General features: G+C 41.3%; 3 protein-coding genes, 1 long non-coding RNA gene and 1 other non-coding gene across 5 annotated transcripts in view; 1 reads left to right on the top strand and 4 right to left on the bottom strand.

Annotated features, from left to right (window-relative positions):
* Window positions 1–4,792, bottom strand: part of LOC104944012 (uncharacterized) — a 9,678-nt gene extending 4,886 nt beyond the window's left edge. Inside the window, exons 1-3 of the long non-coding RNA XR_798182.1 lie at window positions 4,659–4,792; window positions 3,007–3,192; window positions 967–1,271 (exon numbers count right to left, since the gene is read on the bottom strand). This is a non-coding gene — a long non-coding RNA (uncharacterized lncRNA). The remainder of the gene's footprint in view (window positions 1–966; window positions 1,272–3,006; window positions 3,193–4,658) is intronic.
* Window positions 4,793–6,914: 2,122 nt separating this feature from the next.
* Window positions 6,915–8,692, bottom strand: LOC104944015 (Golgi apparatus membrane protein TVP23 homolog A). Its single transcript, XM_010769482.1, has 7 exons — window positions 8,595–8,692; window positions 8,378–8,460; window positions 7,943–8,087; window positions 7,708–7,797; window positions 7,506–7,634; window positions 7,287–7,409; window positions 6,915–7,189 (listed from the first exon to the last, which is right to left on the bottom strand). The coding sequence occupies exons 2-7, from the start codon at window positions 8,455–8,457 to the stop codon at window positions 7,163–7,165; spliced, it is 594 nt and encodes a 197-aa protein (XP_010767784.1). The 5' UTR covers window positions 8,458–8,460; window positions 8,595–8,692; the 3' UTR covers window positions 6,915–7,162.
* A 159-nt stretch (window positions 8,693–8,851) lies between these two features.
* On the bottom strand, window positions 8,852–8,924 carry trnar-ucg (transfer RNA arginine (anticodon UCG)). Its single transcript has one exon. It is a non-coding gene; the product is annotated as a tRNA-Arg (tRNA).
* A 239-nt stretch (window positions 8,925–9,163) lies between these two features.
* Window positions 9,164–19,015, top strand: polg (polymerase (DNA directed), gamma). The gene is made up of 23 exons (XM_010769481.1): window positions 9,164–9,245; window positions 9,837–10,434; window positions 10,679–10,874; window positions 11,055–11,222; window positions 11,306–11,452; window positions 11,582–11,661; window positions 11,775–11,957; window positions 12,086–12,228; window positions 12,326–12,449; window positions 12,529–12,759; window positions 12,869–12,986; window positions 13,378–13,461; window positions 13,708–13,821; window positions 13,913–14,073; window positions 14,154–14,207; window positions 14,304–14,421; window positions 14,514–14,649; window positions 16,097–16,343; window positions 16,449–16,571; window positions 16,711–16,879; window positions 17,187–17,395; window positions 17,500–17,660; window positions 18,362–19,015. Exons 2-23 carry the CDS (start codon window positions 9,863–9,865, stop codon window positions 18,424–18,426), a joined length of 3,603 nt encoding a protein of 1,200 aa, XP_010767783.1. The 5' UTR covers window positions 9,164–9,245; window positions 9,837–9,862; the 3' UTR covers window positions 18,427–19,015.
* The window catches only part of fanci (FA complementation group I), a 29,398-nt gene continuing 24,724 nt past the window's right edge, over window positions 17,868–22,541 (bottom strand). The window contains exons 22-30 of the mRNA XM_010769489.1: window positions 20,151–20,216; window positions 19,944–20,040; window positions 19,646–19,830; window positions 19,502–19,558; window positions 19,365–19,424; window positions 19,163–19,237; window positions 18,904–18,999; window positions 18,672–18,773; window positions 17,868–18,574 (exon numbers count right to left, since the gene is read on the bottom strand). Of these exons, the coding sequence (XP_010767791.1) occupies window positions 18,518–18,574; window positions 18,672–18,773; window positions 18,904–18,999; window positions 19,163–19,237; window positions 19,365–19,424; window positions 19,502–19,558; window positions 19,646–19,830; window positions 19,944–20,040; window positions 20,151–20,216 (795 nt within the window). The 3' untranslated portion in view covers window positions 17,868–18,517. The remainder of the gene's footprint in view (window positions 18,575–18,671; window positions 18,774–18,903; window positions 19,000–19,162; window positions 19,238–19,364; window positions 19,425–19,501; window positions 19,559–19,645; window positions 19,831–19,943; window positions 20,041–20,150; window positions 20,217–22,541) is intronic.

Consider the following 22,541-nt stretch of genomic DNA (forward strand, 5'->3'; position numbering starts at 1 on the left):
GAAAGAGCGGTTACAGGGACAGTAGTGGTGTAGAATTGGAGCTTTGATGTTTGGCAGAGTTGTTGGCAGATTTTGGAAGAATGGGACATTTTTACATCCGTGTTTGACATTTTTAGTCTGCATGTGTAAAAGTTCACGTGTGCAGCATTGGAATGTATTGCTTTTAAACTGAGAGTTATAATGAATATAAAATGTTAAGGACTGAATGCATAAGAAAACACAAGCCCAAGCATATAACCAGTATTTAAAGTGTTTTTAAAAAAGCCATTTAGATGGCTCTGATGAACACCATTATATAAATATAGTAAACTGCTGATTTTCAGTGCGGAAATTAGCACACGAGGAACTGCTTTGTGAGCAAATATCTTAGCCATAAACATAATCAGAGATTGTAATGATTCTTCTTTCAAAAACAATAATGCTTTCCATGAATAGGAATCTTCCGGGTATCCTCTCCTCGACAGAATTAACCCAAAGGGGTTCTTCAAACTTAGATAGTTAAGATGCTGTACTAAATATCTTAATGTGAATCTAATAATAAAAGCATTTCTTTTGGATGAATCTATATGGTTTGCCACGTGGAAACACGACATACAGCGCAGCCTGGTGTGCATTGGGGAGTAAAGAAGCACCATGACGAGAGAGGATGGCAGGTTTCCTTCAACCAGTGCCAGCTCATTAATTTTGTTTGCTACCTAGCCCCCCCTCCCCCTTTCCCACCACAAACTACCACCCTTCCTCACCCACCTCCCCCTTCACATCACCCCTTAACTGCTAATTAGCAGGAGCAGAAGATAGAAGAGAGAAGGGAGAGGCCATGTGTGACTGGGGAGGAAATGGGAAACTCTTCTTCTTTTCCTCGTCCTTCCTCCTGCCCCCTTCCCCCATCACACAATCACACCCCCACCTCCTGCCCACCACCATCATCACCACTGGTACCCAACAGAAAACCATAATGCAGCTCACCTCGTATGCCAGCCCAGCCATTTTAGGTTTCGCGGCAACGTTTCTTAAGATGGCTCCTCTGAGCACGCCCATACTCCAGGGATCCGGCAGGCTCTTTGTCCGCCTCCTGGCACGGGCAAAGTGTCCCCCGTTGGCAGTGCAGATGGCATTAGAGGCTCTTGGGCAAAAAGGGTGAGAGTGGGGGAGGGGAGAGGAGGAGGTGGCAATTCCGGCCCAACCGTTTTTTCTCTCTCCTCGTTTTCTTTTAACTATGGTTTGCCCTCTTTTCAGGAAACAGCGTTCATTCAATGATGTTAATCGGAAGTCTGTAGCAAGAGCAGATGGAGGAGAGAAAACAGAGGAATAAAAGATGAAAAGAACAGTCAGCACTTTGACTTTTCAGTATAGCTAAACACATCTTTCTTCATTTATTTACACCAGCAGTACTTTATTTGAGTACTGAGTAGTAGTAAGAAGTTAATACAACTTTTACATCTAACTAGCTCTTCAATTCACAGTGCAGCACTCTTGATTTTGTGTGAGCGTAAGTGTTTTTACAATAACAGCACAAAAAGAAACATTTGCATTATACATGTACACAGGGTGGAACAAGAATGGCTTTGGACCATCCCATAAATAAAGCTTCAAGTGTTTCTACTCCCATTCATTAAGGAGGCGCACCATGCTGACACGCTATAACAGGCAAAGACTCGGACCACGGCCTTTTCACATATCCAATATCTCGCTGTGAAACGAAGCAATTAGCCCGGTTTGACAGTGAGCTGTACTGCAATAGGTAGTTGAATGAAAACTCATCTTACTTTCGTGCTCTTTAGGCTTTAGTGGCATTCTCCGGGCTGAGCGTATGCACTGCTCAGTGCTCAAGTACCAAGTTAAAAAGTTCATCTCCTGTCTACAGCATGGCCTTGGCCTTCTCATTGAGGCAAAACACAATGTATCCCAAAGGCTCCAAGATTAGATACAGCTTTAAATACAGGCGCCAAGTGTTTTTCTTAGCCCTGTGTGTGTAGGTAGCAACACCACTCAACTGCATCATTAGCAGTCTTAGAGCCATTAGTACCTGGACAAAGCAGTAGCCTTCCCTTTCTTTTTAACAAAAAGGTGACATTTAAATGCATCATAAATTGAAAAATCTCCTTATAAATAAAGCAGTATGCTTTACAATGATGAATATAGGAGGATCTGCTTTCTAAAAATATAAATATTGTCTTTGCAGCACTGTGTGAGTCCCTAAGCAGGAACCTCGAGAGATGAGAGAAATCCTGGAGGACTGTAGCTTTACTGTTTTTCACTTACTGCAGGTGAGCAGGAGGGTGAGAACAAACACTCTGAGATGTGGTCGGCCTTTTTCACAGAAGACACTTGTCACGTGTCACAATGGAAAAAGCCCAGGTGTAAATAATAGAATTAATGATGGCTGAATCCCATTTAGCTGCTTCAGTTTCAGGGTTCTGTTGTAAGCATCATGACTTACTGGGGCATTTAAATAGAACAGAGCCACCGTTAATCTTATGAATTAAACCCGTGCTTTTTGTAATATGACAAGTCAAATTGTCTGCTGTGAAAGAAAGCCTATTGAGACCCAAAATGTACCTTGTGCATTTAAAATAAATATTATTCACTATTTTCCTAAAACATTTTTTAAATGAAGTAGGTTTTGGAGTTACATTCGAAGTTATTCCCCTTCACCCATCGAGCGCCCTGTTTAACATTCAGCACCATGCTGCAGGGGTCTGAATGGAGAGCCCCCCCAACAGGGCCAGTTATTTAAAAAGTAAAAAATTTGAATCTGCGTTTTTTTTGGGGCATAATTTCTCAAAAAGATTTTTGTTTTACTTAAAAATAACCCTTACTCATGTCAGGGTAAGAGGTGACTTATACAATAAACAGATTTTTTTTTTAAAGCACTGCAAGGATATGGCTTTGCAAACTATTAATCTGCCATCAAAGTTTATTATAAAAAGTTTAAAGACATTATTATGCTATTTATAGGCTATTGACGTTTTTATCAAAAACCTCAAAGCAAAACTATTTCCTTACCTTTATGAGTCGAAAGCCTGAGGAGTCCTCTTTTTTTCGGGAATAAACTCAATGTTATGGAAGTCGTTTCTACTTTCGGTTATCTAGCTTTATGCTGTATTTAAAACTCATACAGCTAGATAACCAAAGACAGAAACAGAGCCCCTCACAATCTCGTTCTGTAGCCCGACGTCATGCTGATTTGATCTGGAAGGAGGATGGAAATGGATTAGAAGGCCTTAGATATTTGAAAACACACGTAAGCAGTTTTTTTTATTACAATTACGCACGGAGAATAGCAGAATTGAACAAAACGAGGGAAATAGTTGGATCACATTTGTTAAAATGTAGGCTAACACATATTGTGTTGGTTAAAGAAGCTAACTAAATCAACCTGCAGTCAAATATTCCTGTGATGAATAACGTGTCTCGTAGAAGGCCTGTTTAATGTCTTAGTGAGGTAATTCTTCATAGTTTCAATTGTTGGTTGAATTGTAGCTTTGAACAGCCTCCTTCAAAAATATAAAATGATTACTTTAGGCTTTGGTATGAAAATAAAAACAAGAATTTGTATGGGCCGAAGTCAATTTGTGGGAGGCCCTTGCATTAGCATTTCTTGCAATTAACATCCGATTTATTTCCATAAGAAATCGGATATTGTAGCCTTTTCATCATTTACAAAGAGTCATATGTGAAACTTATTATTTATATTCATATAAACCCCGGAGAGACTTTAATAATCTAGTTTAAACTGGCAAAGGACCACATTGAAATACAACCAGGTCACATTTCACGTGCTCAGATGCATTCAAAAATATCACCTTCAGGTTATATACTCATAGCCTACATACAATTCGTAGGACATGGCTGTATTCTGGAGATTTGTTATCTAACAATGTTTACTTTTACACGAGGTGTTTTTAATGTAAGGCCACATTAAGACTATCTGGTAACTAAGAATGAATGATTTGTGTTATTTCAAACCCTGACTAATTGTTATAAAATCATAAATATAGCCTTTAAAACTTAAAACCTGTAGCTATACATGTAAACAGGTATAATAGAAGCTAAAATTGCAGAATATGTTGCCTGAAAAGTCTGTACGATCGCATGACCATGAACCCGAGACAGCGTTAGGTAAAGAAGCGTTTCTTTGATGCAGCAGATTGACTGATGCCGAGATTCACAACTGAGTCTTTAAAACAATCTACTTATGGAGCTGGGTTAAAAGCTTAATTTATTGGGTGTTCCCGGGGGCAAAGCATCCCCTACTTTTAATGAGAGTTGCAATTGGCCTACTTCTGCTAAAACTAGACTATTTCACACTAGGATTATCCCCAAAAGCTATTACAGAAACCAATTTGTTACTGATCATTATAATGAACGAGGAGCGTGGTGTAATATTCTAGCACTTTGAAGAACAAGGGATTTTGACTGTTTGGGGACCAAAAACGTACCCTCATTTTAAATGAAAATCAAGGGCGTTTGTGTTGGTGGTTGAATATTATGCCACCACGTTAAAACACAAACAAAAGGTAAACTAAACATGCATGTCATGTTTCCCTAAATGTTCCGCATAAATGACACATGGACACGGCAAGACAGCAGGTTGAAAGCACGTAAAAATGTACGTTAAAAATAGCCTAATGTGTATTTCCAGGCGCGTGTCTTACCTGTTTGAGACGCAAAGCAGACTCTGGAGAGAAATGTCCTCAACTTTAGGTCGTTATGAATTTTCCTGATGGTTTTCTCTGCGTTTACATCGGGCCCTTGTGGAGAGCTGCTCTCAGGTGAGTCCTGTTTCATTCTCAATCCTCCAGCTTCTGCCTCTCCTCGGGGCTGCGCGCTCCCTCTACTCGCTCCGCACTGACGTCATGCCAGGGCGGCGTGTTGACCAATCACAGAGCACCAAAGAATGCGTCAATAAGACGTCTCACTCCTCACAGTTTTCTAAATCTTTTTGCAATTTCTTCAACACCAACACTACTACCTACTACTGCTACTACTACTACTACTACTACTACTACTAATAATAATAATAATAATATATTGGTTCAATGTTACATATACTGACTTTAGTGTATCTTTTAACATTGTGGAATTCGCCAAGTTATCATCAAAATTCGCAATGTTCACATTTCAATATTTTACTTTAGAACTTTGAGGGATTTCTTATACAATTTTAATTAAAAAATATAAATTACAAGTTAAAAGTTGACCTACAGTATATAAGCATCATCATTTTCCAAACAGCAGTTTGTGGGATGATGGTAATGTCAAGTGTATATCCATTAGTTAGCTATATGAGATCACCGAAGACCACCACAGCGCCACAGGAGGTATTTCCTCCCAGTGACCATCAAACTCTTTAACTCTTCACCCTTAAGTAAAGGGAACCGAGAACTTCCACACCAACACTATGTGCAATATAAATGTAATTACCATCATTACAATACACTCGCTGCTATATAACTATGTGCAATATTAGTATTATTAATAATATGCTATGATAACGTGCAATTACGTAACTGCCACTACGTTTCATTTTTTGCACTACTAAATACTGCTAATAATTGCATTGATTATGTGACCATATGTTTCATATTTTCTGTAGATGTTTAATTGCTCTTTTTACTGCACTTTTAGTGTACAGTTTTGCTGTTGTGCTGCTGTGTTTATTGTATTTTGGTTACTCTGGCACAACAATTTCCTTCGGGATAAATAAAGTCTTATCTTATCTATGAATGAATATATTTAAAATCTTACACATGTTTTTTTTCTTTTTCAAGTCTTATAATGCCTCTGCAGTTTGTTCACATGTTCAATATTGAGCTTGCTTGACATTTTCTCAGAAAAGTGATATATATTATAATATATATTCAGATTTACATGAGCAAAGTAATTCTTCTAATGGTGCCCATCTGCTTTGTTACACAGGTAAAGTAAGGTTTGCAACTTCCAAAGTATCCACTTATCCACACCACCAATATTATTATATTATTATATTGTATTACCACCAATGTAATGATAATACAATTAAAAAACATCTGGTAACAGAGGCATGCAAATGTTGCTACCTTTGATCGATATTTTATTCACTGGAAAATACTCTGTATATCATAAGTAGGCTCTTTTCAGTTTAGAAAAGTCAGCTCAAAAAGATGAATTTCCGCCCTTTATGCAACTCACAGGGTTCTAACGGCCAGAGGCAGGCAGCTGAGTTTTCTCGACAAATAAAAGATCTTTGAGGTCTAGCTAGCTAGTATGTGGATTTAGATCACGGGGGCCACGCTATTTAATAGTCTCTGGGGCCACGGCCAAGTATAAACATTTCCCTCCAAATCTGGACGGTCAGGACAAAAAAAAAGTTCAAAACGTGTAGAAACCACAGTGAAACAAAATTAATATGGATACAAGTAATTCTTATAGCTGCAAATAGTTGCATACGTTGTGTGTTACGCTAATATTTAATTTTAATGAGACAAAAAGAGCTAATTGGTTCAGAGATTGATATGGTCGGACTATTTAGACTAACACAGCATTCCAGTTTAGAGATAGGCTCCAATACATTAGCTAACAGTTATTCTTGTTAATGGTTTGACCACTAAGCAGAAACATTTCTGGAGGTATTGGAATTGTCTTGATCAACAAAGCAGACAATTTTCCCCAGCAGATTATTTTCGGAATTAAAAATACTTTTGAGTTAGATAGTATAATCCAACAATATATTACAGTAATGTAATACAAACATGTACTAATAAATACATTTTATTAACTGAATACAATTTTTTTAAATTAACTGAGCCTATATGATTTCAAATTATGTATGAATAATAATTATTAATCTGAGCAGTTGTATTACATGATTTTGTACTTCTTTGCAATCATTTTGCAAATATGTGAACAACCAACAATAAAGTAGGAACATATTTTAAAATGCACTTTCTTTTATTGACATAATTGCCAGACTGATCCACGGGCATCATGTGAAGTGAACAGTCAGCTGCATAAGGCATGCACAAGGCACACAGCCATTCAAGTATATGCAATGGGAACTTTGGAGATGAGGCAGCTCTCATCTATCTCTCTCTTTCTCCCACTCGCTAACACACTCAAAGACACACACATTTAAACACACACAAACACAACAGAGTGGCTTTACGGGCCGAGGTAATCTTCACAGTATTCCAAAGATGATATCTGGCTGGAAGAGGATACATTATTATTGAGTTTATGTTCATTGTTAATAAGCTTTGAGATGTTGAAAATGTTCATGTTAAATGTTGCAGTCAGCCACTCACACGCTGCAGGAGGTGCTGCCCCGTGAAAGAGTCTGCATGCTGGCCATCCTCTCCCACTGCCTTGCAGCGGAGGTAACCATAGAGATTGGCCGCTTGGAGAGAAATACTAGCTACCACAAGTGACTGGGGAAGACAGACGATGATGCATTTAAAGAGGGGCATTATGTGATGTGCCTCTATACATATGCAGGGCATGCACACAAGCAACCTGTGTCTCACCAGCCATTTAATCTTCAGGGAGAACAGGGAGGTGAAGAAGAAACATATCCATATGAGAGGGCAGATGATGAGACCCAGCCAAAATATCCTGGCCTCTGCTTCTGTCCCAATGTTATTGTCGCGGGAGGCCTGCACACATACATTGAAATGTTCAAATGTGTAAAATGCTTTTCTGCATTCAAAATGGCACACAATATCTTACTTTTTTGGCTTCAAACACCCAGAGGCTTTTTCCATCGTCGTCAATCTGATTCCACCAGCGCAGGCCGACCAGCAGCCTGCCAGTCACATTCTGAAACACAGGACAAATATGAGAAATCAAAACCAGAGAGGTGAAAGCAGGGGATTAAACAGTACTGAAGGGCACAAGAGGGCAGGGAAGGGGTTAGGCATAGGGAAAATAGGGGAATTAGCAGCTGACCTGCTCAACCTCTCACCTTAACAGACCAGAAGTCAAAAGATAGCAGAGTGATGATTAGCACAAAACAAGATGCAAAGTTCTCGCTGATCCAGTCACTGAGAAGATAGGCAACAATGGCAACCACCCGGAAGAACAGGTGGAAAAAGGAGGCAAGGGGGTGTCTGAAAAGAAGGTTCAAGATGAGAAACGATGAAGACCCTGTATACACATGCCAATGACAGAATTGAAGCAAGCAGAGACAATTCGTCTTGTAGCCTACAGCAAAGATGGACCTTTTACTAAGACTGGTTACCTTTCAATCAAATTGTAAAAGGCTAACAAAACAAATGTGCCACACAGCAGGCTATTGTACTAGATAGCTTTATTGTCAAATGTAGTTAAAACAGTAGTCTACTGTGTGCAAAACAAATAAGTGAATGAAGCCATATAGTAAACATCCCCTGCAGCCCACCTTATGACTGCGCTTCTCCGCGCCCTCTCCTGCTCGTCAGCAGCAAAATCCAGCTCCACATCCTCCGTGTCATCCGCCATCCTCTGACAAGCAATGACAAAACACAACAGAATGAAATCGTCCTATCTTATACAATACAGACAAACACAACACATCTAGAGCTAGACAGGAAATACCAATATGCATGGTCATAGATGTGTAATTCAAAGCGAAGTACCTTTGGGGAAAAGCGTAGGCTAGCTGGGGCTTGAATAAAGCCAGGTGTTACAGTGAAATAAGACCGACACCAACACACTGCCTCCTCAGTTATTACATCCACATCAAATACAATAATGCGCTGAATTTGCAACCACAATTGTGTCAATTGCGTAGCAGTTAAACCAGCTTTATGTCAATAACATAACAGTATGCCTTTTTTCTGAAGGGAACACTGTGACGAAACATAGTCATCCTAATCACAACATTACAAAAATGCGACCGCGGCAGGACTCGAACCTGCAATCTTCTGATTCGAAGTCAGACGCCTTATCCATTAGGCCACGCGGCCACGCTGTGTCCATATTGGAACCGTTTCTAATTTTTATATAAACAATTACACGATCATGACGATAGTTATGATAATGTTAAGTTGTGAATAATCGATTATTGTACAAGACTGTTGCACATCCAACAATGCTGTTATTCATATTATTTGTTTGTTATAGTAAAACCAATGCAGTCATCCGGACCGCTTGGGGTCGCTGGCAGGCTCCGTTTGTTATACTACCCAATGGTTGGACCATGCTAGTTTACAACCTCATGTGTTGTGGAACTTTTTAAACATATTATGCTTGATAACTTTAACATTATACCTCATAGCACTTATCGGGTGAGTTTGCTATTCTTTGTTTCCCGATAGTCTAGCTAAAACACTTGCTAGTGCAGGATATAACAGCTTTTATGTTGTTTGGCTGCTCCGAAAATTAGCACCAGTACCCTTGGGGCATGGGTTTAATGCTTGTAAATATAGGTTAGCAGGTTGGGGTTAACTTCAGTTGATTAAACCAAATAAGAAAAGTGTCTGTTTCTGCGTGTGTAACTATCCTACAGTAGCTAGTGTTTAGTCCAGGTTCCAGTACACGTATATCTAGCGTTAATGTAAAAGTTGTGTGATAAGCATGTTCATTCAACGCACCAGGTTAAACAGGCTCTATTGCAAATGACTAGAAGTTAGCTTAATTTGAGTGAAATATCTGTAACCGTGTTGTTTGACCAAGACATTTACAGCCTTTGTACAATAGTACACTCACAATACATGATCAAATAATATCGTTATTTTCAAATCTGTATCCCCACTATTTAGTACCTTAGTATAGCTGTATCTATTCCCAGTTTGTGGCTATCGTTACATTACATGTGAGACAAACCTGGGATAAGTTGTATCATGACATAACATTGATGTTGTCTCTATGTCTTGCAGCTCGAGTGTGAAGTTCTCATGAGGTGATGCTGCATGTGTTGCGCTCTCCTCTGCAGAGGACTCTCATCCCTCTACAATGGAGATGTCAACGCTGCCTCTTCTCCTTCAAGCCTCATTCTCTTCATGGCGAGGAGTCCACGGAGAACCGCATGAACCCCCTGAACATTCAGATGCTGTCAAAGAACCTCCATGACCAGATCTTCCGAGGGCAGGAACCAGAGTACAGAGAGGAGGAAGTGGAGCGCAGCATCAGGCACCTGCAGAAACATCAGCTGTGGGGGAAGGAAACTTCACTGCTGCCTGAAGTGGAGCTGAAGCTTCCCCAAATGTATGGCAACAATATTGACGAGCACTTTCGAATCTTGGCCCAGAAGCAAAGTCTACCCTACCTTGAGGCGGCCACCGAGCTGCAGCTGGCGGAGATCCCTGCCATGCCTCAGGAGTGGAGCTGGGAGGTCGGCTGGACACGCTATGGGCCAGATGGGGAGAGTCAGAAGGTCGATTTCCCGGAGGAGACTGCACTGGTGTTTGATGTGGAGGTGTGCATGGTGGAGGGACGGTGTCCCACAATGGCTGTTGCTATGTCTTCCACTAACTGGTGAGGAACAACAAGAAGTGTAAAGATCATGTGAAGGGGAGAAAAAGCAATGAATGGCATTATAAGGCCTGTCAAAAATAACTAGTGTTGTTGAACTATACATTGTCGCAGAAATCAATTGGGATTAACAATGTTATGGTCATTTTAGGAACATTTCATGCTACTGATATTATGATTATGTAATAACAAAATAATGCAATTACAGCCTTTTAAACAGCAATGGAAACATGTTCTCACTTGCCAGGTACTCCTGGTGTAGTAAGCGTCTGATTGAAGAGCGGTACTCGTGGTCAAACCAGTTGACGCTAGCTGACCTCATCCCCTTGGAGACATCGATCAACTCTGCCCGCCCACCAGGGGGTCAGTGGAAGGAGAGGCTCATAGTAGGCCATAATGTCAGTTTTGACAGAACATTCATTAAGGAGCAATACTTACTAAAGGTCAGTATTCAGATAGTGTTTTTTTGTTATTGTTACATCTTCGACTCTTTACCAACTGACCTTTCTAGCCCTCTGTCCCCTTCCTTCTCCAATATGAATCTCTATTGTACAATTGTATGATGCTTGTTGTATGAGTTACATTAGTATGTTTATGACATAAAAGTGTTTTCTTCCCTAAAGGGTTCTAAGGTGCGCTTCATGGACACCATGAGCCTTCACATGGCCATCTCTGGGCTGACAGGGTTTCAGCGCACACTGTGGATGGCCAATAAGATGGGTAAAAGGAGGGGTCTTCAGGAGGTCAAGGAACACTTTAAAAAAGCTGGACAGAAACGGGAAGGTCCAGCGGTTAGTGCCATCATGTCTAAGCTAAAACCTCTCTAGGATTTTGTCATTAGTAGAACTCACTGAGACATGTTTTTTGTAAACAGATCGGCTCCTGGGACTGGGTTAATATTAGCAGCATTAACAACCTGGCTGATGTCCATGCTCTGTATGTGGGAGGACCACCACTGAAGAAAGAGGCCAGAGAGATATTTGTGAAGGGCAGCATGGCTGATGTCAGGAACAACTTCCAGGTAAGATGTTCACGACGAATCCTATGTCAGATGTCCTATCAAAGGCAAAATGTTTAAGTCAGTCCTCGAAACGATTTGCATGCATCATGAAGAACAGACGGATACATGTGGGTTTGCTGACCTCTACAGGAGTTAATGCAGTACTGCGCCATGGACGTCGAGGCCACACATCACGTCTTCACAGAGCAGCTTCCCCTCTTTATGGAGAGGTAAGTCAATCCCAACAAGCAAACGTTGTCTACTCACTATTATATGTACTAGATTTGAATCCAAAGCATGTCACATTGCGCTGTCTGCATAATACTGCAATCTCTTTTTTAAGGTGCCCTCATCCAGTGACGTTCTCAGGGATGCTGGAGATGGGTGTGAGCTACCTCCCTGTCAATCAAAACTGGGGGCGTTACCTGGAAGATTCTCAGGACATTTACGAAGAGCTACAGAGAGAGATGAAGAAATCTCTGATGACTTTAGCGGATGATGCCTGTCAGCTGCTGCAGGATGACAGGTGAGAAGAGCATCTACCAGGTTTTATGACTATAGCCATTTCTAAAATGTTGGCTTTAAGTGTGTGATCAAGTGAAAATGCTTTGTATTAAAACAGCCACATTGTCTGTAAATGTATATATGTTTTAGATATAAAGAAGACCCCTGGCTCTGGGATCTTGAGTGGGATGTACAGGAGTTCAAGGTGAAGAAAGTACCAGTCAGCAAAAATAAAAACTCCAAAAAGGAAGCAGAAACAAAAGTTGGTACTCCACTTCCAGACTCGGAAGAAGGTAAAAGCATTGATCCTGTTTAAGTATGATTTATAAATACTATAACAACAGTTCCAGGTTAAAAATAACAGAGCAGATGATTAATTTGTGATATTAGACCCAGGCCCACCCTCTGAAGAGGAGACGGAAGGCCCTTGCCCCAGCAGGCTGGCTGTGGAGAAGCTGAAAGACACATTGAGTCGACTTCCTAAGAGAAGACAGCATCTGCCTGGACACCCAGGGTAAGGTCACTCACGAGCACCCAGAGCCATCAAATAATTAATATCTTTCATCCGACATGGTACTTACTGTGTCCTGCAGCTGGTACCGTAAGCTGTGTGAGAAGATGTCTGCGGAGGACAGCTGGTCCCCGGGAGCCAACCTCATCAGTCTACAGATGAGAGTCACTCCTAAGCTGATGGGTCTGACCTGGGATGGCTTCCCCCTGCACTACGTAGACAAACATGGCTGGGGCTACCTGGTGCCTGGACGCAGAGATAACCTGGTGTCAGAGGAGGAAGAGGGTGGGGAAGGGCCTGTGTGCCCTCACAGGTACCTTACTCTGTGCTTACATCATCAAGACAAGAGCTAGTTAATATTGAGTTTTTACATGTGGTTAGCATAGGATGTGTGTTTATTCAAGCTTTGTTTTGTCCTTCAGAGCTATTGAGAGTTTTTACAGAGAGTATTGTGAGCAGAACAGCAAAGCACGGCCTGAGTATCAGGACTGCCACCCTTCAGAGGACCTCGTGTGGACGGACAGCACAGTGTGGGCCAAGGTGCAAACACTCATATTACAATTACTTCATTCTTGTATAGACAAAAGGCTGTATTTTTCATAAATATCCAAAATTACACTGTTTAGAAATCATATAAAGCGAAATGTTGTATAACTTTAAAATCATAATCATTAAAATGCCTGTACATACATTGTTATAAATTAGAGCAACCATAACAGCTAGTTTACCAATGCTGCATGACTTTCAATGACTTTCTTTAAATTATGTAAATGACGGGATCAAGTGTTTTGGCTCTGAAATGTGTGTTGTATCGACTTGGTGTTAGTTTTGTATCAATGCTACTTCCTTATCAATGATCAATCAGGCCCAGGGTCTCTGTGATGTTTAATGTACATGATGGCATAGGTGTTTTTCTTTACCTAATTTTAAGGTGGAGGAGTTAGGCTCCTTGGAGAGTCTGACAGAGGAAAATGGAGTCAGAATGATGAAAAATGGGGAGAAGAAGACAAACAAGGTGAGTGAAATGGTCATGGCTTTTTTTTACTTTGTATCAAGAGCACTTTTAATACATTGTTGTACTTTATTTCTATATTTCCATTCCTTTTATAGCCTTGATGACATTGAACGGCACTATCTGGTCTAACATGCAGCTTGTATTTCTTTCTATTCTTCACATGTTTTGTCTCGCAGTGATGAAATGATACATCATCATCTGTGATTATTTGTATGAGTCACCATTTTGATTCTGTATCAACAACAGTTTCAAGATCCACATAACGTCCCAGAGGAGAGCCACTGCCATTATCACCATGGAAACGGTCCCTACAGCGATGTTGATATTCCAGGGTGCTGGTTTTTCAAATTACCTCATAAGGTAGAGTTTCACTGCTCTTCCTGAAAACCTAGCTCAACACATTGTCCCTTCACTGAATTATTTGAATCGTCTGACTAATTACGTGTTTCAGGATGGAAATCACAACAATGTCGGCAGTCCCTTTTCAAAAGACTTCCTTTCCAAGATGGAGGATGGGACCCTCAGGGCCGGACATGGTGGAACCAACGCTACACGAGCTCTGGAGATTAACAAAATGATGTCCTTCTGGAGGAATGCCCATAAACGCATAAGGTACCTATCAGTTTCCACCATAAAGTGAATCATCTTGTAGTCGTAAAGATGGCCAGTATATGATTTCACCGTCTTTGTAGTTCTCAGATGGTGCTGTGGCTGCGAAAGGGGGAGCTCCCTCGTACTGTCAGCAGGTTTGTCTTGCATATCTATATCTATCTTCTTTATTAATCCGCCTTACTGTGGATAATAGTCATTGCTCATTATAACTACCTCCATGTCTCCTAAAGACACAAAGACTTTGATGAAGAGGGCCAGTATGGGGCCATATTACCTCAGGTCGTCACCGCTGGAACCGTCACACGCAGAGCCGTGGAGCCAACATGGCTGACAGCCAGTAACGCACGGGTAAGAGACAAAGCCGATATCACAAGAGCTGAGGTGCAGTTACCAGCCAGAAGAGAAATGTTCCTTATTAACAGTTTATTTCGTGTCCACAGCGGGACCGGGTGGGCAGTGAGCTGAAGGCCATGGTGCAGGTGCCCCCTGGATATCACCTGGTGGGAGCAGATGTAGATTCTCAAGAGTTGTGGATCGCTGCTGTGCTCGGAGAGGCTCACTTTGCTGGCATGCACGGTGAGATTTGTCCTATTGAAGTCTTTTGAAGTTCTTTCTATATTTTTTTCTGTAACCGGTAGTGATATTAAATAATCTAGATTATTTTGGTTCGGCCTCGCAGGCTTTGCAGATGGTAATACGGCTGGGGGGTTTAGTTTGGAAGAAAGATATTAGTTCCTACATGAAACTGCTCTCAACACGGTTTGTGGATTATCTTTAGTCAGGATTTCTGGAAGGAAACATTTTAAATGTTTTTTGGTGGTTTGATTATAAGGGAGAAGGCAGAGAAGTCCAGACAGCCCCTATCTCAATCACTAGATAACTCGCACCCTAAACATACAGGTAAACGCAGGGGCGGCAGGGACTGTAGGCTAGGGAAGGCTAGGGAAGGCTAAGACTTCCCAAATATTTGTGTCACTGCATCCTGGTAAAATTAAAATATAATGTTTGTGTCTTTGACATTAGCGCTGCATGCAGCCACCTGTGCCCTGTACTACGAAGCTAGTTCAACAGACCCTGGATATGTTTGAGTTATCTTAACTAACCCTAACAAACGAGATCTCGCTAAACGGTCCTACGACGCTAGTTATCAACTCGGTAAATCAAGCCAGGGTTTCTCTCTCCAGCTGAGAGCGCGTTCACGTGAAAGGGGCGGGGTTATCTACATTTGACCAATCACAAACAGGGACAAGTGTACTGATAGCGCAGTGTCATACTTCATTAATGCAAAGTAAACTAATATTAGACAAATATGAACTTTAAACATCCATGACTTAAACTATAATCAAGGATACAAGCCACATAGTTGCACCTGCAAGGTGAATATAGAACAACTGGTTAAAAAATAACTACCGAGTGTTTGAAAGCGTACAACAGTTTTATGATACCACTGCCCCATCTAAGACACGAGTGGATCTGACTTTAATTACATTTGAGTTGAGTGTTTAGTCAACTTAATGTGTTGCTTAAAATAATACTTCTGCATACAGTATGTGACAATGTAAGTGTTGCACGGCCAGATACGGCTCGAGAAGCTGACTCAGATAAGGAAATAAATATTATATGATCGATGATCTGATTGATGATGTGATATGAATGATAAGTGCGACACGTCGGCGTCTTCTCTACATACGGCAGTTTAAACTGTATTTCCTCTATCCTGTAATATGACTTGATAGATTTAAACTCTGCACACTGAGCTCTGATTGGTCAGCAGGCGGTGCTTTCACTGAGTTGATCTATTTTCTATAGATGCCGGAGGCGGGCATCGTCAGGTAAAAAAAGTTATTTAGCCTTCCCAAACCTGAGCCTCATGCGCCGCCTATGGGTAAAAGGAACAATATGTATTTGGGATTTGGGGGGGAACTGTTAACAACATATTAGGTTTGCGAAAATCTGTAATCTGCATAATCTGTAATAGTTTCAACAGACAGGATGTGTTTATCTTGTGTCTCTCTGGGTTCAGGCTGCACAGCGTTCGGCTGGATGACCCTGCAGGGGAAGAAGAGTCAGGGCACCGACCTGCACAGCCGCACTGCGGACACTGTGGGCATCAGCCGAGATCACGCCAAGGTGTTCAACTACGGACGCATTTACGGAGCGGGACAACCCTTTGCTGAGAGGCTGCTGATGCAGTTCAACCACCGGCTCGATCAGACAGAAGCTGCCAGTAAGGCCATGCAGATGTACGCCTTGACAAAGGGCATACGCAGGTACGCTCAACAATAGTTTGTCTTGTGGTGAAAGTTGTATTCTTAGTACGTTTGTGCGATGAAATTGAGAACTAGTGCTTCATGTTTGTGTTGATGTTTTGTCAGGTACCAATTGTCCGAGGAGGGTGAGTGGCTGGTCAATGAACTGGATATAGAGGTGGAGAGGGAGGAAGATGACAGTGTCAACCTGCAGGAGTTAAGAAGGATCAATAGACTGGCCTCACAGTGGTAAGGGAGCAAGTTAAACATCACACTAACACTTGTCAGGAGCCTTTTCACTGTCTCAAAATGTTCTCCTCCATGTTCTCCCAAGTGCTCTGTTTCTCCATATTCCTCCATCTTTGTCTGTGTTCCTCGTACCCCTCAGCTCTCGGCGGAAGAGGTGGGATATGGTGGAGAAACGCCTGTGGGCGGGAGGTACGGAGTCGAGTATGTTCAACGAGCTGGAGAGGATCGCTCATTCAGCCCAGCCAGCCACTCCGGTTTTAGGCTGCAGGATCAGCAGAGCCCTGGAGCCCGAGGCAGTGAAGAATGAGGTGGGGCAGCGGGAAAGATAACATTTTAACATAAATCTAATTCACATGGTGCTATTTAACTAGCGTGAGCAGGCAAACCCCTCTTTTCTCATGTGGAACTTCTGAGATTTGTAATGAAATATGCATTGCCTTTTTACTGTCAAAAGCCAAGTATCTTTAAGTCACTAACTGTATAAAAAAAAAGGATAGAAATGCCTGTATCTTTCCCTAACTGGATGAGGAACATAGCTACTGCTAATCGACAAGAAAATCTGAATAACAAAATATACCTTTTTAAAGTAAGATGTTTTCATATTTGTTTTGTCAGTTCATCACCAGCAGAGTGAACTGGGTGGTGCAGAGCTCAGCGGTGGACTACCTCCACCTGATGCTGGTGGCCATGAAGTGGCTCTTGGAGGAGCACGACATCGATGGACGTTTCTGCATCAGCATCCACGACGAGGTGCGGTACCTGGTCTGCAGCGAAGACCGCCACCGAGCAGCGCTGGCTCTACAGATCACAAACCTGCTCACAAGGTCTGCTCCCAGCTGGGTGTTCATCCTCTTGTTAGAATATATCCAATAGAGAGAAGGCAGTTAACATGGTAGCTTTTCTGAGTGTGTGCTTGTGTCTCCTGCAGGAGCGTGTTCGCCCATGCTTTAGACATGAAGGACCTTCCCCAGTCAGTAGCTTTCTTCAGTGCCATCGACATTGACCAGTGTCTGAGGAAGGAGGTCAACATGGACTGTGTGACCCCCTCCAACCCCACAGGTGTTGAGAGAAGATACGGCCTAGCGCCTGGTGAGTTCTGCACACCATCATCCGCTTTTACTACATTTATTCAAAATGTGTTTTATACCAATGTGCATAAGAAAACTAAAAGGTTAATTAACATCAAATCCCTGGAATCACGTGCACCTTTTAACAGCACATTAAATATCAAATAATCTATAACATCTTTCTAAAAAAGTTTTGCCTATTGAATTTGTCCAAAATAAAAACTTTACCTTTTCAGTATGCTTTCAGTTTATTTGCACTGCTTTACAAAGTCATGCATACAAATGACATATACTTGACAAATGTGTGCAGATAACATTAAATACATCAACATTTTTGGCTTGGTAAAATGCCATGCAAGATACAATATAAACAACTGTTTAAGTGAACAGAATAACAAAGAAAACAAGATTTATTTTAAAACAAAACAGCACTAGAAACAAAGCTAGGTTTCTCTCCGGGATGCATTTATGTGTATTGGAAACCATGTATCCACTTCTTCCTTTTGTTCAGGCAAGTGGGGGCATCTTAGGGAATGCTATATGTAGTATATATATATACATATATACATATTTTTTTTTTTCTTTGTATATAATAGCAACTGATTACTTAAAGTGAAAGTAACAATTCACATGTACCTATGGTTTAGAAAACTTCTCTTGAATATATAGTTAACTATAGGATCATAAACAGAGAGTTAATACAAGTGTGCAAACTTTTCACAGGTGAGGCCTTGGACATCTACCAAATACTGGACATCACTAGAGGCTCTCTGGACAGAGGGAGATAGCACTGTGTGGGAGAAGCCTCTGTTACTCAGAACAGACTTAAAGCCATTCAGCAGCTGCGCAAGTCCCACATCAGTGAGGCTGATTCTTAGCTCACTGTTTCCTCTTCTTCTTTTTGGGCTCCTCCTCCTTCTCCTCTGACTGGTTGGTCTAAAAGAGATGGAGGAAGAGTGAAAACAAACCATTACAGTGTGAATGTGTAAGGATGACAGACCCTTTTGTAGCTGCAGTGTTAGAGTGCACTGACCTCCTGACTGCCGTCCTGCTCCTGCAGAGCTGCGTCCAGAGAAGCAGCGTTGATGCGGAAATCTCTCGAGGTGCTCAACTTCATGTACTGCATCAGATTGACCTGAACAGAGAAATACACAGCTGCTGATGAAACACTGTACATGAGTGGCCTAACCTATAGCAACGCACTAACGGTGTTCAAGGAGCCATTGGTCTGTTTTACAGGGACCTTTATATTTCAGCTCACATACCTTTGATTTTTTTGAAAGTGTGATGAGGAATTTCTCGTACTGTTCAATACTGAAGATTACGTTAGGAATGGCTTTTGTTTCACGCAGAAGTTTTGCCTGCCGAGGGAGAAAAAAAGGAATTGAAGTTTGTTTTAAGTTGTTCATTGTATCTATATATTGTTTTTGATACAATAAAGAAACTGTTAGATTGTGAATGTATTGCTTTTCTTATCAAATCACATAAATCAGGAAATGAATGTTACGAGTTGAATGTCCTTACAGAGGCAGCAGTGTTCACTTCATTTCTTTTCTTTTTCTTCTTGTCATCTGCGCCTCCAACGCTCATTTCTCCACTCTAAAAACAAAACACATCAGCTCTTCCTGTTTAAGTTGCTGTAAATAATCTCAAACAGTTAAGAATAACGGAAGTGACGATGAGCCTGAAAACCTGGAGCTTTGTCAGGGACCCGTCTGAAGTGTACCTGTGCGTAAGTGATGAAGGAGTAGCACTGTGGCGTGAGGTGGGAGCCCGACAGTTTCACCTGCACAGAGAACACTTTGTTACCGTGACAACTGAAGTAATAAAGTTAAAACACAATAAACAAAACCACTGACTCACCAGCTTCTCGAGGCGAGCCGGCAGTGCTCCGGGCTGACTGGCACACACCTGGATGTACTAATGCAACACATTGGGACAAATTAAAAGTCACACTCAACAAACTACATTAATACTGAGGTCAAAGAGTGGACACAGTTAACGCACGTATTTGATGAGCGTGGTGAGGGTGGTGTAGGTGCGGCTCAGTTCTCTCAGCAGGGTGATGGTACATGAGCCAGGCAGCAGGGCGGTCTGCACCAGCTCGTTTAGCGCCGTCAGAAGGGTCCCGAGCTGCAGCTTCACCGCTTTTTCTATGGGATCCTGCTGGCCCGCAGTCTGGGTGGCCCCCCCTACACATCAGGGACATCACAAGTTTCAGTGCCACTCCCTGACAGAGATGCATCTCGTCCTCTCCCTACTCTCACCATTATCCGACTGAATTTGTGCGAAAAAGCTTACTTACCAGGACCCGGTGTGTCAGAGGGCGCCTGGCTTTTCTTTTTGGCAATAAGCCAGTCCACTTCATCCAACACTCGGTCAACCTGAGACAGGACCAGCAGCTGGGAAGAGAGATTCAAGTGATGAAGATGAAGATGCTGAGCAAACACGTTCTGAGATTCTGATGTCGCAGCATACCAGGAGCTTCTGGTTTATTAGTAAAAACACTCACTGTGGCTGTGGACGCAGTCTTCATGTTGACTATGGCAAAGTGAGACTGCTTTTCCACTTCTACATCCTGAACGCACAGAGAAACAAGGCAGGACAAAAAGTGACATGTTGACCCGGGTAGTAGGAAAGAGGCAACTGCAACATTTGAATTTTATCATGATTTGATTTTTGAGAACATCGTGTCTTCAATTAATAGTATGCCCAGCCCAAACAGGCTTACGAAATACAATTATTTATTATGTAGTCGTTTATTTCACATCATGCTTTAAACCAGTGCTTCTCAAAGTGTGGTCCACGGACCACTGGCGTACGTGAGCGCCCCCTAGTGGTCCGTGAGTATATTGGTAAAATTTCACATTTTAAATAAATAAATTTAAGTTTTCCGCACTCTCGTGGGAATATCTCCACAATGGAGCGAGGTTAAGTTTTTGATTGCACGATATAGCCCAGCGTAACACCTTCATCACACATGTTGCCACTTGTTTGTACCATTTACAGGCGATTAGTAATCTGTTCAAGAAAAACTATGTGTTTTTTTATATTTGTGGAGTTAGGTGGTCCTTGGTATGAAAAAGTTTGAGAAGCACTGATTTAAACCTACGGCAGCCAACTTGTTAGCATTCAAATTAAACAAGGATTCAAAATTATTATTAGAGCAGCAAAACAACACTGGATTTTCAACAGATATTTAAATGTATATAGATTTTCACAATTCAGAAAAAGATGTGACACCCTTTCTCCTAATTCACACAACCTGTTGTCTTTCTGGCTGTTTTTAAATATGCGAGCCTTGAGAGCCAGAGAAAGGATTTTTGTTCTAAACTGTGCAACTGAGACATTTGACTCTATTGTAAGTTCGCTCTAACATAATATCATGCCATAATTGTGCATCATTTGTATATGACTTAAGCGAAATCCCTTTTCCTCAAGTATACGCACTGATGCTACCCTGGGCCTTGCGATTGTTTTGAAAGGTGTGTGTGTGTGTGTGTGTGTGTGTGTGTGTGTGTGTGTGTGTGTGTGTGTGTGCCAAATGTATAGATGAAAGCCAGCGGCTCAAAAGTACAGTAAGTATCCTTCACGTCTCCAAATAAGTTGAAGGCTAAACGAGTAGGATTTGTCAGTTAAAACAACCAATGTTCTAAGTTTGCTTCAGCTCAAAGCGCATGCCGTGTTTAAGATCAGTGGTGGAATGTAACCAACTACACTTACTCAATTACTGCACTTAAGTAAAGTACAAGTACCACATACATATACTTGAGTATTTCCATTTTCTGCTACTCTGTACTTCTACTCAATTACATTTCAGTGGGAAATATTGTACTTTTACTACACTAAATGTATTTGACAGTTGTAGTTACCTTTTTAGATAATATGTTTGTATTCATATATTTTATATGAATATATTATATTTATTTTATTCTATAATGATGCAACCCTTTTACAAAAGGCATTCTGCTCACTTTAAGGCCGGTACCAGCCCATGTACGCAGTGCAATAGAGATAAAATTTTCTTCTCTTCGGTTAAAAAAGCGTTAACACAGAAAGTCCCAAGAGTACGACAGATACGGGGTCAACGTTACTTAACACTCGTTGATATGGTCTCGTTCAAGACCGTTACTAGTCACGTTTGAAGAAGGTCTCTCCAATAGGAGCTCCACAATGGCTCGTGACGCAAAGTGATGCGGTTGAAATTTCCAGGAAAGGTGAGCGACGTTCACGGTACGGAAGGACGAGAATCCTCTAAATTTTCATCACATATACAATCAACTTTTCTTGTCAAGAGTTTGTAATGTTTCATTGGCAAGTGATTGCGAATTACCACACTATCCCTTTTCAATGAGAGATGAATCTACGGTCATCTGTGAAGGACCTGTAATTTATCGTTTCACGTACAAATGAACAGACGGTGAAATTGTGTCCAAATTTTGAAAGTTGTACCTGTAGATGAATTTACCAAAAATTCTCGTAAGGTACAAACTTTCTGTGACCGTAATATCATACACGTACACTATTCCCAAAGAGACCTGGTTTTACCGGCAACAAAATTAAAATCACGAAGTCATTAACCATGGAAACAAATCAACTCTGAGGTTCATTGTGACAAACGAGAGGTGTAATTTTGGATCTCTTTTCTCTTTTACACCATTCGTAAGTTTTACTAACATTTATTGTTGATAACAACGTTGGGTAATTTTGTATTAGTCGCGCACACTCCACATCCCTATATCGTTGGGTAACTCCACCTAAGAATTCGTGTCACCCTTTTTTCATGAGTCGAGGACACGATTCATTCATATTCTATGAAGGTAATGAACGATCTCAGGGTTCAAGTTTTTGTTATTATGAATTGCCCGATTTCGTGGTTTCACAATATCCGGTGTTTAATTTT

This window comes from Notothenia coriiceps, unplaced genomic scaffold (genome assembly GCF_000735185.1).
Source record: "Notothenia coriiceps isolate Sejong01 unplaced genomic scaffold, NC01 NC01_scaffold00007371, whole genome shotgun sequence".
NCBI lineage: Eukaryota > Metazoa > Chordata > Actinopteri > Perciformes > Nototheniidae > Notothenia > Notothenia coriiceps.